This window comes from Ruditapes philippinarum, unplaced genomic scaffold (genome assembly GCF_026571515.1).
Source record: "Ruditapes philippinarum isolate M1 unplaced genomic scaffold, ASM2657151v2 ctg163_1_1_1_1, whole genome shotgun sequence".
Classification (NCBI taxonomy): domain Eukaryota; kingdom Metazoa; phylum Mollusca; class Bivalvia; order Venerida; family Veneridae; genus Ruditapes; species Ruditapes philippinarum.
In genome coordinates, this window is record NW_026861533.1 from 34,169 (window position 1) to 53,816 (window position 19,648).

The 19,648-nt window shown below is 32.0% G+C and overlaps 1 protein-coding gene across 1 annotated transcript in view; it reads left to right on the forward strand.

Moving 5' to 3' along the window:
- Positions 1 to 19,648, forward strand: part of LOC132715969 (centrosomal protein of 290 kDa-like) — a 98,697-nt gene that overhangs the window by 15,301 nt on the left and 63,748 nt on the right. The window contains exons 4-10 of the mRNA XM_060699084.1: positions 1,140 to 1,310; positions 3,686 to 3,754; positions 3,965 to 4,078; positions 4,448 to 4,582; positions 5,368 to 5,448; positions 5,814 to 5,903; positions 8,940 to 9,047. Of these exons, the coding sequence (XP_060555067.1) occupies positions 1,140 to 1,310; positions 3,686 to 3,754; positions 3,965 to 4,078; positions 4,448 to 4,582; positions 5,368 to 5,448; positions 5,814 to 5,903; positions 8,940 to 9,047 (768 nt within the window). The remainder of the gene's footprint in view (positions 1 to 1,139; positions 1,311 to 3,685; positions 3,755 to 3,964; positions 4,079 to 4,447; positions 4,583 to 5,367; positions 5,449 to 5,813; positions 5,904 to 8,939; positions 9,048 to 19,648) is intronic.

Here is a 19,648-nt window from a genome sequence, read left to right on the forward strand (position 1 = left end):
ATGAGCAACAGAAACATGCCTCAGGTTCAGATAAAACGTATGCCGTTTGGAAATGCAAGATTATAAACCAAGGGAGTCCAAAAAGCAAAAGAAATGACTGACATATCTTGTATTACAAGAATAATAAAAGCATAATAAATGTTTTACTCTTTTACATACATTTTAAGGAGTAAAAATACTCCTGCCAAATTTCAGATTTCAAGTTTTACTCATTCACAAAAAAATCAATGAGTAAATACTCATTGCCCTAAAAAATTATCTGGAGCCCTGATAGTACACATAGGGACCTGAAATAATGCACTTAGGAACCTGAAAAAGTACACATAGGGACCTGAAATAGTGCACATATGGACCTGACCTGAATTAGTGCATATAGGGACCTGAAATAGTACACATTGGGACCTGGAATAGTATACATAGGAAACTGAAATAGTGCAAATAGAGACACCTGACGTCTTTCCCCTACCAGTATCACTGAAAAAAATATTTTTGCTTAGTTCCCCACATATGTCAAAGGAACTTATTTCTACTTTCCAACTTTGCATTGCTTTTACCAAGTGAGATGTTTTATTGTAAACCATATTTTTATCTTCTAAAAAATACAAAAACCTATAAATAGACCAACTAAATACAACATTTCTGTAAACAACAGCAGTGCAAATACAAAAAAGACGAAAAAAATGGAGCTTAATATTAGGTTTTACAAAAACACCACTGTAACATATGAAGCTTCTGATGTGTTCAATACTAATTCAAGCTTTTCTCTAATGCTGATTATACTAATTCAAGCTTTTTTTCTGATGCTGATTGGCAAGATAAAAGTAGATCTATGAGTTTCCACACTTTTTATGTTGCTTATTATTTACCATTACCATATATTTTCACCTCCATTAAGGTAATTGTAATTCTACTTTTGAGGGGAAAAAAAAGAAGACTTCAAAAATACCAGCTGAATGTCAGTATGATTATGAAGTAGTAATGAATCAAGCATAATTACTAGGCTTGTTGTCATAGTGACTTAGTTTGCTCTTATATGAAAACAAATTAAGGCTTTTTGCATTCTCTTTACCACATATACTTATATTCATGAATTCAGCCAGTTTTGAATATCACTATTATTATGTTTTTAATCCATACAGAAAGAAAATCTAGATCAAGCCAGGCGGAAATGTAGCGTTTTGGCACGGCAACTAAATGAAGAGAAATTGGAGAAAGGAAGCCTGGAGATTCAGGTGGAGGAGATTGGAAAGCTACGCGCAGAGATCTCCGAGCAAGCTAAAACTATAACAAACCTTAAACACGCTTCAGCTGTAAGTTAATATTAGCAGTACAAGAGTTATTGTTTGTCTATTATAAATCTGTATTATGTACAAAACAAGTGTTAATTTTTCAGTATACAAGCATATGATTTTCAGTAAACATGTGTATAATTACATGTTGACCTCCTTAGGTTGTTGACTTCCAATGACTTGACTATAACTGCTGTGGTTTCTGAGAACTGCCAGGAACTTTAGATTCTTTTGTGTGAGGATGCTATCAAGCTAGCATAAATGGAAGGTTTGCGGTTCGACACATTTGACAACTTACATCTGAAATAATGAACAGAGGGTAACCTGAAGTCTCTACCAGTAAAGCTTTAAGCCATGAACCATCGGGCCTTTACAGTGATTGGGATTTTAAGCAGAAAAACATTTAGGTACAAAATAATGAAATTGGAATCTTGAAGGTTATCCAACATTTTACACAATGTATAAAATTTCTCCTCACAATTTTTATATCAAATGCAAATAAGCTGTAAGCATAATTGAGCCGCGTCATGACAAAACCAACGTAATGCGTTTGTGACCAGCATGGATCCAGACCAGCCTGCGCATCTGCGCAGTCTGATCAGGATCCATGCTGTTCACTTACAAACCCTATAACAAGTAAAGAAACTGACAGTGAACAGCATGGATCCTGATCAGACTGCGCGGATGCTGGTAGCAAACGCACTATGTTGGTTTTGTCATGACGCGGCTCATATAAACATTCTCTCAAATCCATTACTGATCCAACCAGTACTGAGAAATGGGTGTTGTTTCAGCTTTCTATTGACAGGACTTGAACCTAGGCTAGCAATCCGAAGATTACAGGTCAGGTACAATTGACTACTCTGCTACCCCAACACTATATGATATTTATTTAATAGGTGAAAACAGAACCATTGTCACTCTTTATTGCTTGATGTTCAGTAAAGAGGGGTTTGGACCTTGGATTTGCAAGCTCAAGACTTCTAAATCACGATCTCACATTTTTTTCAATCATTGATTGAAGACTATCAGTAAATATGTAATAACTTGTATCCTATACCACTAATTAAAGTAATGTGTGTGGAGATTTTGGGGATAATGTGGAGAACAATTTAGTTTTGCCACAGAATGGATGAAAATTTTAGGTAACTGCTTTCTAAAAAATATATTAAATACATAAAATTTTGAAAAAGGGCAAAAAACAATCGTAGTTATATTGAAAATCTTAAAAAAAATTTTATTTTCTACATCAGGTCCTCTCAAGTATAATTTTTGTTTATGCATATCATAAGCTCTTATATTTTGATGAAAATAGTTTTTCAGTTTTTGGCACTTGAAAATCAATTTCTCATCTAAGTTTGTCTCTCATAAAAACACTTATAAATAAGAGATGTTACTTTTTGCGTATGTGAAATTAAGCGATATAGGAAGCTGCAAGCTTATTATACCTTGGTTGGTCAGACGCCAATATTTAATTCTATTTTGTATGTTAAGACTGCCAGATTACATTTAATGGAAAACTTAGACATGGATTCCCCCTAAAACTCTTCAGGTCTACTTAAAATAGGATGTTAACCTCCTGAACACTTTGTGCAACATGACTTGCCGATATGCCGTCGTCTGTCCCCTTTAGCTCACTAAGGAGAGCATCTGAATTTAAAATCCAGGGGTCCCTGGTTCAATCCTCAATCCTAATATTATTATACCACCAGCACATATAGCTTAATTGGTAAGAGCACGAAACTTGTAACCTTGACATTATGGGTTGGATTCCTGGGCTGGGCAACTAAAATTACTAATCAGTCTTTCAGATGAAACTTTAAATCAAGGCCCTGTGCTTTAACATTTGGCACGATAAAGAACCAGGAGAAGCTTCTGGAATTAGGGTGTCTTTCTGTATTTGTATCTTGCACTATCCTCCTAAAATGATAAATAATCTTCTGGAGGACTCACCCTTATGGGCAACAGGTGGCGATATAAATAAACATAAAATACAATTACTATACCATGGAATGCAGAACCAGCTAGAGAAAGACTCAGCATGAAAAGACACTGCTGATAAGGGTATGATGCCCAGACCAAAGCGTGTAAACATTGAAGCCCATCTCATGATCTGATTACGATATGCAATGGGTGGCATGGGGGTGCATAAATAAATCTAAAATCAGTAAAGTTTGAGTCTATTTATAGAAATGCATGAGTCTATTTATAGAAATGCATACTTATATGGCTTTATACTGATGGCAGAAAGTTCTTAATGCCTTGAGAGAAAGTTCATGTACTTGTTAAAAAGCATTTTGGAAATCTGAATTTGAAATTAAAGTTTTTATGTGACCATCCTAGAAATATTTTATATATTCTTATATACTTTAACACAAGACTTTTCATTATTACAGGAAAAGGACAGAAGAATGGAGGTGTTACAGCATAGAAAGAAAAGACGTCTAAGGATGTCAGCAGAACATGTAAGTTTATATCCTGGACCCAAAGTTTATTTCTTTCATCTTTGGTATCAAATCTTTAATGATTTTATTAAAAAAAATTTGGGCCTGATATGAAAATAGAACAATTCAGAACTGTTGTATTGCATTGAGAATTGTTACTTTGATTTAGTAGCTATTGCTATGATATTCTTATTTAGCACAAATAGATAGACTGGTATAATTGTATTTCAGTTGTCAAGATTGAGCAGTCCATGCAGCATAGAAGAAGAGCCTTCACATGACTCAGATCTCTCATTGTCATCAATGTCAGTTGGAACCTTGTCTGATGATGATTTATTAGAGGAAGTAAGTAATATAATAATATCTTTATATAAATGAACGTAAGAAACTGTGGCCACAATTACAGTTAATACTCATCAGATGGAAGATTTCTATTTCTCCAAAAAATTGAATATCTCAAAAATGTCACGTAATACATGTACTGTGGGAAGCTCATTCATGATTAAGATTGTCAGCTAAAACTTCCCGTTCAGTGTTACTAGAATTGTTTATAAATATTCTAATAATATAACGTCATTTGTGTCTCCTAAAAATTCCATTCTGATCAACCATCCTAAAGTCCAAAGACTTATATAAGAAATTAATCTTTTGAAACAAGTATTATCAAATTGGTCTCATATATGTTGATCAATTGAAATTCTTTAATGTTTTCAGCTTCCTCATGATGATGTAGAAAAAATAGAGAAAAACTACAAGAAATTGATGAAAGAACAGCTGACTCTACAGAAATCAACAGCCCAACTTCAGAACATCCTAGGCTGGAGAACTGACTCACAGAGATATGTCAAGGTCAGTACTTGATTTAGGTCAAGGTCACAGATAAGATTTATGAAACACATCATGAACATGTCCTACTCTCTGTATATATACTAGAGAGCATCATAGAAAAGCTCAACTACATTACAATTTAGGCTGAAAAGTGTACTCTTACTCTTAGAGATATGTTAAGGTTAGTATTTATATAGGTCAAGGTCATGAAACACATCACATACATGTCCCTCTCTATGTATTTATACTTGAGGGTATCAAAGAAAAGCCCAGTTTAGGCTGAAAAGTTCATTCTCAGTGTTATATAGTGTCAAGGTCAGTGTTATATAGGTCATGGTCACATACATGAAATAAAATTCATGAAATACACCCAATCTTTAAGTATATACATGTTTATACTGGGGTTGGGATATATGATTGTCTAGCTGCAAAACAACTTAAACTTTGGGAATTTATTCTTGCAGATAAGTTAAGGTTTATTAATTTGAAGGTCAAGCGCATCAAAGTAATTACTATTATATCCATGTTCTTGCAGCAAATTTTGTGTCATAAAGTATCTTGTTTCAGATTTGACCAGCAGTTCTTCTTGATTTCCTATTACATGTAGTTGTCAATTTTCATTTTCAGGCACTACTTTATACTTGAACTGGTAGCAAAAATAGTGCCCTTCAAACTAAATATTTCCTCATGATGATTATGATGATAGTGATGATTATGATTTTAAATTTCTAGCATTTATTGTGAGAAGGGAACCTTCTTTCTATACTTTTACCTTTCTATATTTACATGTGCTTTTATATTTTCAGTCTAAACTAGATTTTGAGACAGACCTGTATATTGCTCAATGTAAGATTGAGAATCTAGAGGAGTGCCTTAGTAAATACAAGGTAAAATTGTTTCTCTTAATGTGTGTCAGAAAATACTTGTTTATGTGATTAGATAAACAATTTAACAGTGGTGTTTAATTGATTTGTCTCGTAAAATGCTACTTCAGCTGATGTTTATTGATCAATTTGATTCTTTCTCTGAATGCCTTTGTCTTGTTATTGCATCATTAGAGTAAATGGAAATTTCAGCTGTTAATGCAGATTGTTTCAAAATCATTTTATACAGTTTTATGTGATTGTTCTGAAGTTGAAATTAGGTCATTTTTACGGCAAAAGATCAGAGGTCAAAACCATGAGGTCATGACCTTGAGGGTTTGACCTTTTCATTTTAAAACACGGAGGTCAAGGTCATTTTTTTTCTTCAGGAGTATGACAGTAGCTGGGTATTTGAGAAAGATCAGTTGATTCAAGAGAAGGAAGTACTCACCTCTGAGAACCAATCACAAATTAAACAGGTATTGTAAATAGTTTTGATACTTATATTCTTTGAGGGGCGCCATGGCCGAGTAGTTAAGGTTGTTGACTTCAAACCACTTGCCCGTCATTGCTATGTGTTTGAATCCTGCTAGGGATTTTGGATTCATTTATGTAAAGAAGCTTTTTAGTTAGCTTACAAAACGTTAGTAGTTCTAATCATATGCCTGGTCTACCGGTAGAGCAGGAAAGTCACCATATGACCTTTACTGTGTTGGTTCACCAAAAAAAAAAAAAAAAAAAAAAAAGACAAAAAGAAATTAATTCTTTGATCACCTATACCTGTATTGAATGTGCTGGTTGTTATACATTATTTTAGGTTTACAGTTCAGTCCAGAGATATGCCATTTTAGACATGAGACAGCTTTTCTTGAAAGATGTATTTTTTCAGTCAATTTATTACAAGTAAAGCAGTTTCTCTTGTTGTTTAGACTTTATGTACAGGATAGAATTTTCATTAAATTCTAAGTTAAAACTTGGAATACTTTGTTGTTTTTTATAAAATGAATATGAGAGTGTGGTAGGGAAGAGTGATAATCAGATGGGTTTCATTGGAAAGGTTTTATAAACAAAATTAATTTTACTTGAGATTTTCATTGAAATTACAATATTTTCTTATTTAATATAACAGAGTAATGGAGCTTATAAATTGGTACATTTGATTAACTTACTGCATCTGCAATATTGAAGAATTTTATGCCCCGTTTTTTAACTAGAGACTCTGGTCTTTAAGTTTTTTTTAAAGTCAAATTTAGCGTCAGAAGTGATTAAGCTGACATAGTAAATGACTTTACAAATACTTATTTATTAGTTTCAGGAATATTATGTTGACGAGTTAATACTACTGCCATATCAGTTATTGCACAGAATTTGCCGTTAAAGGAACTTGAAATTTTTGAATTTAAGTTTTTTTTAATGTCAAATCTCAATTATTGCTTGAGATATTCAATTGAAATTTAAAATACTTTTTTATAGTAACAATGTACATCAGTTTGCAAAAATTGCATAACTCTGCCTGCAATATTTGCAGAATTATTTGCCCCTTTGAAACTTAGAAATTTTGGTTAAAGGTTAAAGGTCTTCAAAGATATTTACTTGAAACTTTACACATGCACTTAGGGTCATAATTGGAGGGTCATAATTGTATGTCACTGACCAAGTTCCATAACTCTCTCTTGCATTAAGGCTGATTCATATCCCCTTTTCTACTTAGTCTCTTGGTTAATGTTTACATGCAAGTTTTACATATCTCAATAACTATTAAAGATATTTATTTAAAACTTCACATATGCATTTAGGGTCATAATTGTAGGTCACTGACAAAGATCCATAATTCTATCTTGCATTTAGGCTTATTTTTCTCCCCTTTTTCAACTTAGAAATTCATGGTTAAGTTTTGCTTGTAAGCTGTTATCTCAATAAGTACTGAAGGGTTTGTGCCTTTTTTTGGACAATTTTATGCATTCATAATAATAATTTATTATAAAGCAGTGATTTATGGATAAAACATCTTAATAACAAGCCTTTGTACCTTTTCTGTCAAATTTATGTATTCATAGGTAATTAGTATTATTATACTCAATAAAACACCCTTGTGACATTACCTTCCGAATAGTCAAGCCAATACTGTATAATAAGACTCTCTCTAAGGCCTATAACATGAATTTATAACAAAAAATTAGCCCTTTTGTGAACTTAAAAAATTTATCATTATCAAGGCTCTTTTACTATCAAGCACTTAGAATAGTCGAGCGTGCTGTCCTACCGACAGCTCTTGTTTTTTTTATAAAATTAATATCAGCAGTGTGGTAGGGAAGAAGTGAAATAATCAGATGGTTTCATTTAGAGAATGCAGGTGCTTATATACAAACATTAATTTTTTCTTGAAATGTCTGGTCCATCTTATATATTGAACTGAAGTTATGTTTCACTCTATTTCATAAAAAAATATACAGTATTTGTAATGGAAGCTTTGGATAAAAATTTGGTACATTTTCATTTAATTCAATAAACATGCATCTGCAAATTCTGATAGCCAAGTTGTTATCATTTGCCCTTCACTGCTGTTGGTTTGAGTCCCATCAGAGACTCTGGATTCTTTTATTTTTATTTTACTGGAAAACTATCAATTTAGCATACAGAAGGTCCGAGGCTTAAGCCACATAAAGTTAAGATGGGATCTTTATAGCATCAGTGTACCGTTATTAGAATATCTCAACCAGCTTTCAGGAATATCTATGATTGTAGGGTTAATACTGCTAAGCTCCATATCAGGTTTTGTGTGCCAGAGATTTTTTTCATGTGAAGAAGCTTTTTTTCTAGTTATTTTAATCAGGGGCATGCTAGTACCTGAAATAATTGAGTAAAGTGTGCCTCAGGTTGTGTGTGTATTTGTGTTTATTTATACTCGCCACTGGTTGCCCATACCTGTGAGACATCCAGAAGAATATTTATCATTTTATTTTTTGGAGGGATGTGCAAGATACAGATATAGGAAGATGCCCCAAATCCAGAAGGTTCTCCTTGTTCTTTAACGCGTCATTAGTGTTTAAGCACTCATAATGGGACCTCAATTCAAAGTCTCATCTGAAAGACCGATTAGTAATTTGAGTCTGCCAGCCTGGGAATCAAACCCACAATGTCGAGATTACAAGTCTCGCACAATAACCGATTGAGCTATGCGGGCTGACTTTTGTGCCTTAGGTGTTCTGGCAAGTCACCATAATGTTCTTCCCTGGGCAAGCAACTTAAACCCAGCCAATTAGTAACTAACATTTTCATGCATTGCTCCTTTTGTTTTAATCACAAGAAGTAGTTAAAATAAAGAATCAAATTATTTGGTTTGTTAAGGCTGATTCATAAGGTAAAACTTGAAAATTAAGAAAAGAAGTTTTTAGGAATTGTATCACACATCATATTAATGTATTATTCATAAGCTGATATTAAAAAATCTAAGCAACATTTGTTTGAATCTGCAGAGAATTAATTATGTTATACAAAACATACTTTTTGAACAGATAGCAAAGCTTAAAGAAGATCTAAGGGAGACTACTCAGACATATGAAGAACTGAAGGAGCAAACAGAACACCTAGAGTTCTTGGTCCTGGAGACACAGGAAAACAAGGTAAGTTCTACATTAAGTTGCTGTGCAGTTTAGTTATTTAAAGTTGTATTGAAATAAAATATTTGATGTATCTGAAATGTTTGAGATTTTTGATCTTGATCATGAATTTACATAGATTATACATTGTAGTTCTGTCAAACATAAAATGTCCAACAATAACACATACTTAATATCTTCAAAATTTATTGTCATGCTTTTCTATATTTATTTGTGCAATTCAACATTTTTTAAAGGTGTTTGTTACTAGTATCCTGGTAATTCAAAATAAACATAAAAAAGTTTAATTCAAACATCATTTCAGTTCAGCTCTTATGATTATTATGTAATATAATCATATTCCAAAAACTGCAGGTATGATGTTCATCACAATTATTAAAACGTTAATAGATGATGGCCCCATTTTGCATAAACTATTTTTTGATCTTCACCACTGTGGGCTCAAATACAGCAAGGGACTTTGAATTCTTTCATATGAGAAAGGTATACAGCTAGCTTTGGGAAGGTCAGTGCTTCTACTCAGGTGCCTGCTTGTGGCTGAAATGTCACACAGAGAAGTTATTCCTCCACCGATAAAGCAGAAAAGTCTCAATACGACCTTGACGAAAACCCATTAAACTAACTAATCATTTAATTCTATAATGAGTAGCAAATTTTACAGGTCTTCCAGGGAACTATGACTCAATGTGTGATTTTTGTTTAGCCTAAGAATATCATTGAAATGTTAGCAACTATACTATGCATGTTTATGTTTTTACAGTATGTTATAGGGCTGCATGATACACTGTTAGCTTATTTGCATGTTTGTATGCCTGTCTGCAAGAAGGATCGTCTGTCTGTATGCAGGTAACTGTCTCCACCTACTTTATGTTTTCTGTTTGTATACATTTTAGAGTAATTAGCTATAAAAACTGGTGGCAAGTTATATGATTCAGTATGGATAGGTGTAAGGTTATATAACCAGGGATATATAACAAAGGTCTGTTTAAACATGGCCATATAACATGTCAAAATGTCTTATATTAATTATGATACTGCACAATTATTGTTCTTTTTTTATTGAAATTAAATTTTAAAATCTTTGTAGAACCAAAATGTAGATAGAAAAACAGATGGAAAGTAAAAATAAATTTCCACAAACCAGTATTGAATGCTGTTTTTTCAATTTATTGTTACTCTTAAAAAAGGAAAAATGACCTGGGATGTTGTAAATAGAAATGTTGCAAATTATCAATGAAATGATTTTACAGTATGTAAGGGTGCATGATACACTGTTACTTATTGCAACTGTTTGTATCTGTCTGCAAGAGATCGTTGTCGTTGCAGGTATGCTACTATACTTTGGGTTTTCTGTTTTATACATTTTAGAGTAATTAGCTATAAATGGTGAAGTTATGATTCAGTATGAAGGTGTAAGGTTTATAGCAGGGATTATCAAGGTTGTTAACTATTGGCCATTAAATTGTAAAGTTTATATTATTAGACGCACAATTATTGTTTTTTATTTGAAACTTAAATTTAAAATCTTGAGAACAAAATGTAGATAGAACAAATTGCATGAATAATTTAATCAAATTTCCACAAACTTTTAACACAATTTTTTTAGGGCGTCCATATCTTAATTTTACAAATCACCATGATTAAAGTTATAAAGTCAACATGAAAATAATAAAGTCACCATAAAATCTAAGATAATGTTAGTATTAACTTGAAACCTTGCAAAAATAAACAAATGAGCAGTCTAAATACACTGTTTAACCCAAATACACAATTCCCGTTCTTTGATGTCGTATATGATATTGGTAAAATGATACATGTATCAAAAAGTCATCTACCTTTTATTGTCGATACTAATTTTCACATTATTTATATGTTTACAGAGTTTTACTCTGTTTTTATGTACTGACCAATAATTATCAAATATTTGATCTGTGATCCACTTCATTACATTTTTCGTTATCGGAGAGAGAAAAAAAAACCCGGGGCTATGTAACTTGATTGTGTTTTCATGCGTTTTTATTGCATGTTTTAAATGGATACACAGTATATGAGAAAGATAAAAGGACTTGTATAAAACATTAAATGTGTTATTTTAAAAGCGTTTTTGGACATTTGAGTCTTGATTTTATGATAAAAAAAATTCAATTATTCAAGGATTTGACGTGCATGGAGTAATTTTATTGTAAGTTGATGATATAAATTGACTTTATAAAGTAAAATGTTGATTTTATGAAAATGATTAATATTTTTATATACAGAATACTTTAAATGCTTTCTTTTTAAATAAAAATAAATATTGTGTTATTTTAATGCTAAAATCATGTAGACCTTCTCTGAATCTCTTTAGGTGAAAAAAATTCAGATGTTCAAATGTGAAAGGCAACCAAAGTAAAAAAAATGTACCATTTTGTTGATAAATAAGAATAGGAAATTTGGTTGGACAGATAGATTTAAATCTTACAAGTCAGGCGTTTTGGATTAGATTTGAGCTGCGTTAAAACAACATATGGTTGAGACAGCATGGATCAACCTTGCATCTGATCCATGCTGTCGCTACAACCTAATAAAGTAAAGAAACTGATGGACAGCAGATCTGATCAGCTGTGCGGATGCGAGGCTGGTCTGGATCCATGCTGTGCAACCATATATGGTTTTGTCGGAAGCCTCATTCAATCGCAAGTATAAGTGTGGTCAGCACACACATGAACCATACAGATTGGTCACTGCTGGGGCACTGAATCTGCTTGTATCCAGTGTGAACCATTCATTCAGTACATATTTCGATATTTTCCCTAAAAATGGTAAATGGTTTTGTCCAGATTTTAAAGATGGACAAGTCCATTTCTTAAATTGAGGGTGATAATGGTGATGCTTACATTTATTAATGTTAAAAATAAGTATACTTAATGTTGGTGGGGGAGGGGGGAAATGCCCTTTCAACTATTCAATAATCACTCAAATTTACAGTCTATATTTTATATCATTAAATATATAAATATAGTAACTTTTAATTGTCATTAATTTTATAATCAGTAACTGTCTTGGCCATTGGCTATATATGGCTGTCAAAGTTAAAAGTTACGATAGATTGATTGACTGCCGGGTAATTATATATCCCAGTCCCCAAAGATATGTTCGTCAGCAGACTACTTTAATATGTTTACTAAAATGTCAAAAATTTGTATCACCATGTGCTAACCTAAATTTGGATTTAATAACTGGCACAGATTAGAATGAAAATATGAAGTAGTTTTGGTAAACAACTTCTTTTATTTAACCCTTTACCACAAATATACGCGAAACAACGCACTTTCGACCCCCCCCCCCCCTTTTTTAGGCCTCAAATAGTGAAAAAATGTCCTATTTGGGCCCCAAACATAAGTTTTCGTTTGAGAAATGTTGCCAAAAAATTGAGCACTTTTTCGGCATCGCCCCCTATCAAAAAGGTACATCAGGGTGTTGCCAGAAGGGGGATTTGCCCCGTTCTGTTTGGGGAGTTTGAAGGGGGGCGACAGTCCCCCTCATCGCCAAGAAATTTTGGACTTGTGAGAGGCTAAAAATGATCCCAGGTTGATCATAAGGTAAAGTGTAACCAAAGCTGAAAAGCCCTTGACTTTATCTCAATCCCTTGAGCAGTTGCAGCACTTTGAAATAAATTTTGATGGAAAAAATCGAGGCAAAATAGTGATTTTTGGCAATTTTGAGATGTCCCCTCGTTGCCATGGTAACAGGAAATTTAAGACTGAGCATGTCGTTACAAAGGCAATGGTCCAGTCAACATTTGTGCCAAGTTTGATTAGTATTGAAGCATTTTTCATAGTTTCATAGCAGTTTGAACTTGTAACAGGAGGCTTTTCAGTGAAAACGCAACTTCTTTTATTTTAAGATTTATCATCGAAAAAACTTTTTTTTTCAAAGTCTATCTCAATATATTTTTTCAATTTTACATTTGTTTATTATAGATTTGGTAATTTATAGTGAATTAAATTTCCCAAACATTGTTGCAGACCAGTTTTATATATATAGATTATTTTAAATAAAAAAAAAATAAGGAAAGTACTAATAAGTGCCATGTTAATCAGCACTATTCACTTCTATCAGTACTTATTTTGAAATTTTCCCTGATAAAGACGAATGGTTTTGCCCAGATTGAAAGATGGACAAGTCCATTTAAGATATTAATGTGGAAAAGGTTAACGATTGGCGACGGTAATTCAAAAAAAAGTTTTCAGTATAAAACAATGTTGGCACGATTCTTCCATTTATTTTATGGGATGTCAGTGCTTAGTTTTTATAGGTGCACATAAAAAAGATTTGCTTATACCTGGTGAACCTGAATGCGCTATATAAGTGTATGATTTTGCGTTATTTTTACACCACGCTAATATGGTTTTCTTGTATGATACGCCACAAATACAGAAGTAAAGATAAAAAAGATGTAAAATGAGATCTAATAAAAAACACATATTAATTATATGCATGTGGATCGTGCATGGATATTTGTTACAATACAGTATGCTTTACTCTCTTTTTTTTTTGCATCTGTTTAACGGAAGAGGGACAGTAATTTTTAGACTACGTTTTATTTACAGAGATAGTTAAATGCTTATAGTTTTGTTGTTGGTTCAATAAACTCCAAAATAATCAAAATTCTTGTGAATTTTGTGTCAATAAGTGCAACACTTGATTGATTAACAAGAAATTTGAAAAATGAAATAATTGGCAAAGTTTTAAAGTAACAGCCATGTTAAGGTCATGGATTTAATTTAACTGGCATTGTGCGTACTTGGTGACTGGGGAATTATCCTTGAGCAAGGATTAAAGGATTTCTGATGACCACTAAATTACAGAGGTCAGTGGATTAATTAATTAAATACACAATATATCTATAGAATGTTGTAGACATGTATCCAGTTGACTTGGTTCTTTAAATTTAATTTTCATCATAATTCCCTTATATGTGGGTGAAATAGATTTTGTTTGAGGGAAAAAAGCAAAGATATATCAAACAATATTACATTTTTTGTGTATTATAATTTGGAATGTTGTCTGTCTATCTGTCTGTTCTAGTCTGTTTAGTGTCTAATAGTATCTTAAACTGTCATGTTCTGAATACCCACATATACATTGTATGATATTGTCACCTAAGTGCAATAACTGGTTAACTCCTATTAAATTTAGAAAGACTTAACCTTTTCTGCACTAAGGTGATGATATGCCATAATTGCAACCTGAAAAGTTTTCAGTGATACTTTGCATGACTGACAAGTTCAAAAACCTAGTGGTTTGGCACTTCCTTTAGAGTTATGGCCCTTTAAAAAATATATGAACAATCACTCTAAGGTACATTAATAATAATAATAATAATAAAGACTTTATTTAAAGAGGCAACATAGTTAGGCATGCCCAGTCTTCCCTATGAGCCTCTACATTCAGCTGGATATAATTATTATGTTTTATGATTAATGCCTCATAAATTTGTATTGTGTTGTTTTTTATTGATTTTTTTTGTTTTTCAAAAATGAGTTTCTTCTGCAGTCTTAACTATTACTATAGTATCTTTAGTTAATAAAACTACCAGTGTGACATTGAACTTTCAATACCTGTATATATTACATAAGAATGAAGTTTTTATGTCTCCTGTCATTTTAAAATATTTCATTTACTAAGTAATTACGCTATTATCATTAACACATTCCTCGTACCCAGGTAATTTGACGCGTGCCACATTTCATCAACAAGGCAGAAATAATTACTTCAAATAATGAGGCGGAAACAAAAGTTAAATTTTCCTCAAACTGTGACTAGACCTATCAGGGGAGATAATTCCATCACAATGTGCAGTGTTTATACCTACATCAGTTTTGGTGTTGATTTTGTTCGTGATAATGTTTGTTGTATGTTACCATATAAAAGATAAAGATCATTTGACAGTTAAATGGGTGGGGTAATGTGTTAAATTTTGATGGTATCTTTAACTGATGTCTGGCAAATTGTACCCGTTGGTTGTTGTAGTTAGTACAATACTGTTAAAAATGGAGAATATATCTTAAAAACCCTCAAGGAAATTCAGGGGGAGGGCATTGGGAGTAAGTGTCCTATACTTGTTGTCATGTAATTACCATGTCAACAGACTGGCAAATCAAATTTACAACTTTACACTTTTATATCAAAAGATTTAAAAAAATAACAAAGAAAATTGTACTTAGGTTTGAAATGATGCAGAAGTTAGTCAGATTTGAAAATACAGAGAAAATGGTATGCATAGAAAATGGAGAGAAAATTTTTTAATTTGAGGTACTCGGTTTGTGTTCTGGATTAAGCAAGCTGTCACTCTGACATCAGACTGAAAACCCCTTGATATATAATATAGACAAGTATACGACAGTGAATCATGAAACAAACAAAAAAGAAAAAGAAAATAATATTCTAGTATTAAATTAAATACTGTAATACTTCCTTTAATTTATGTCCAGTGATATTATAAGTAATGGATCAGTATTAAAGTCATTTAAATTATCAAGTAAGTTAACAAACTTGGCGAGATAAAAACACAAATTGATGGAAATCTATCAATATTTTCGTAGCTTATCTCAATTATAAGAAAGAACTTTCACCTGTAGTAAACATTTTTGACATGATTTAAAGTCCTAAAGTAAACATTTAAAGTCGCATATAAAGATAAGCCGCTCACCTTTAAAGGGATCGAAAGCAAATATTTACATTTTTTACAAGTTTATTGTTTACGTAAGTGATAGTCCGGTCAGGAAAAAGCAATTGCTTATCATGGAATAGATTAGTTGGTTACAAAAAAAGTTGTCATTTATCATGAAACTGATTACAAATTCGGTTACTGCCGGTGAGTTTAATCATTTACCAACTTGAGTTACTTGAGTTATCAAGAATGCAAGAAAAGAACTCAAGATTTGTTGATATGAATTTCCAAAAAAAGAAAAGTAGAATAGTATAATGTATTGGCTCTTACATGAGTTGTCATTTTGAATAGGCGTGTCTATTTATAGACTTTTTGGCAAGCTTTATGATAATGTTACAGAGACAAGTTTGATTATAGTTAACAAAGAATTTTTCACATAACCCGTGGCATAGGAGAGTAATAAAGCTATTAAATAAAAACGACATTACACTAGACGATATTACACTTAGTGTAATAACACTTTGACGTGACGTCATTTGCACTATAAACATAGCATTAAATTGCGCTAATGTTAGCGTTACACTATACGAGCATCAAACAAAAATGACTCTTGTTAACAGTTAACCCTTCTTATTTTATATGTGTGATAAATAGAATTTTATATTCAAGTATATTCGAAACTATATTTATTGAACTCGTTGAATAAAACAATATAAAATGTGAGCCTCTGGCGATATGATTTTATTCAACTTGTTCAATAAATTTAGTATTAAACCTACACTCATTCATTTTCCTCTATTTATTTTAGTCCAACTGTTTTTGAAGCTGTTAACCAGTACTAAGTAATAAGTATAAAGTTCCTTGCTCAAGGGATTGACTGCTTGCCACTGAAAAGGATTGTACAAACATGGCGAGCAATCCTTAGAGTTAAGCCACTCAGCCATGTTGTCACTTTATGAGTTTAGTAGATGAAAAAAGATGTTAGGTTATTTTATCATAAAATTGTGATATTATAAAATGCTAACAGACGAGTCCATTGAAAAACTTGGTCTTTACTAAAGAGATGGCCAGAAAATATGGGCAATTTTGCAATGTTCTTGGTCGAAATGAATTTTTATTACAAATTATGGAGAAAAACCTTAGAGTGACCTATACTTTATAACGGAAGTATACATACAATTTTGTAAAGAAACTATATGATTGTAAAAAAAACAAAAGTGCTTGAAATAATGTAAAGAAACTGTTACTATAAACTATGCCTTTTGTGACCAAGTATACTGATGTACTTGCAGTTTTTATGTTAAGTGTTATGTTTTTTTGCAAAAGAATATGTAAGTTATGTACTAACGAACATTTTTTAAATAAAAAAGTCACATCAAATTACTAATTTCTCATGACAGGAATATGTTCGCAGATTATAAATCAGATTTTGGCACCTAAAAGAAAGTTATGTTTATTCATGTAAGTAATTTAATAAAAGAAAATACCACATTTTCTGTCTCGTTTCACTTTTGACTTATACGCCTACTTATCTACCTACCCTATTGTTATCAAAGAGACAATTTTAAAAAGACGAAAAAATTTTTACAACTCTGGAGTAATATTACATCTAATAAAATTTAATATAGATTAATTAAGAGTTCAAAAAGAGAAATAAAGTTAAAATTAAAAGTCTTTTGTTAAAATTTCAGTTACAATTTTTACGTTTATCAAATTTTTTTATTTGTTTCTAAAGTGTTTGTAAAGTACTAAACTAAGGTTTTATACTATATCTGCTATTCTATTCAAGATGTACTATTTTTAGGAGAAAAACAAAACATTATTCAAAGTATCGTTGACAAAATATCGTCCAGGTTTTACGTATAATGTTTCAATAACTTAACACTTAACTTATTACGGTCGTGATTTTAATTGTTTCACGTATTTGTTATTGTTTCAAAAAGACAATGCACAAATGTGTTAACCTAAGGTCTCCTTTACATATTTCTGGCTTGAATTTCCCTGGATATAGGCCAAAATAATTCTATTCTCATTAAAGAAATATTGCTGGTCATTTAAAAGATAGCTTTGAGATATAGATTGTTAGTAACTTTAATTTCCTCTAAGATTGGTTGGAATTAAGTCAAGTTTTTGAAAATACGATAGATAAGTAACATTAGTCATGATTTGCTGATGTAGGTTATTTGGATATTAACATAATTTTAGGTAAAAATAAGTATAATCATTTCATTAAGAACATTCTTTTAAGAAAATTCAAGGATTTTGTTTTATATATTTTGATTGTTTTTTTTATTCAAAATAAGATGGAAATTAAGAAATAAAAAAAATATGTTTATTTTATTGTTAAATCCTGAATTTATACATTTTGTATAGCTGTGACTTTGTCCGCAAATTAGTAGAATATGAAAGCTTGAGAGCTTATCTATTGTTTATTTGAGAGTTTCAATAACAAAATACTAAAACTAAACAACTAAATAGATGTGCAGGTTGGCCTTGCTTTCTGCAGGCTGGTATAGGCAAATGATCATCACTGTAACCAGTCAATGGGCTAATTAAGCCCAGTCCTGTTGAATTTGTGTTATAAATTTGTCCTGCTTTGAATTAGGATTTGAAAAGTCAATTTGAAATTTACAGGATTTCATTAATGAAATACAGACACTGAGCTTGGCAACATAGTATAGAGCCTGGTCAGACTACATAGATGTGTAGGCTGTCCTAGCACTAGACTACACTGGTGGCCAAAAGGTAATGGTACGTTTAGTTCTGGCAGGTTAAGGGTTAATGAGGCATTGATAATTACATAGTTTTTACAGTAAATACGGTAACTTGATTTATATTTTAGCACAATTGAAGCATATCGCAGTTCATTTACATGATAATTTTTTTTCAAAATCAACATTTGTATTTTTCATTCAAGTTTATATTTTTTATATGTCGCAATTTTTTATTTTATGAACTATTTTGTTATCATTTGTAAAGGAATGCATTCATTATGTTTTTGTTTATAATGTAATAAATATATGGTAGAGATGTTATACCATTAAAAATATAGATGGTCAAACTGTTGTAAGTCTTTGTTTATTTCATATAAATTACTTCAGTTTTGCAGTCAACCCTCTATATGTTCTGAAATTTTAATGATTCTTTATTAAAATAGCAATTTTAAATGTTAAAAAAAAACCAAAGAATATTGTTTGCATCTTTTTTAAAACATTGTATATCATTAAAAAATAGCAAATAATTATGTTAATGTGAGATTCAGATTTAAATATTTTCAGATGACAATCTTAACGGGTACAGCCGTAAATAAAATTTCTGTACATTAGTTGTGATAATAAATTGTCTTTGTCACTATAGCTTAGAGCCAGGCCAACCTGGATGAACAGACTCTATACCTCTTTGCCACTAGCTTAGAGCCAGGCCAACCTGAATGATCGGACTCTATACCTCTTTGCCACTAGCTTAGAGCCAGGCCAACCTGAATGATCGGACTCTATACCTCTTTGCCACTAGCTTAGAGCAAGGCCAACCTGAATGATCGGACTCTATACCTCTTTGCCACTAGCTTAGAGCCAGGCCAACCTGAATGATCGGACTCTATACCTCTTTGCCACTAGCTTAGAGCCAGGCCAACCTGAATGATCGGACTCTATACCTCTTTGCCACTAGCTTAGAGCCAGGCCAACCTGAATGATCGGACTCTATACCTCTTTGCCACTAGCTTAGAGCCAGGCCAACCTGAATGATCGGACTCTATACCTCTTTGCCACTAGCTTAGAGCCAGGCCAACCTGAATGATCAGACTCTACTGCTGGTAACATCCGTTACATATGCTTACTTTTTGGTTTAAACATATTTATTTAAGCTTGATTTGGAAACAAGTTCTTGCAACTTATATTAATCACTTTCGAGTCCGTTTCCTGGCTGTGTCATATGAAGAAACATGCTT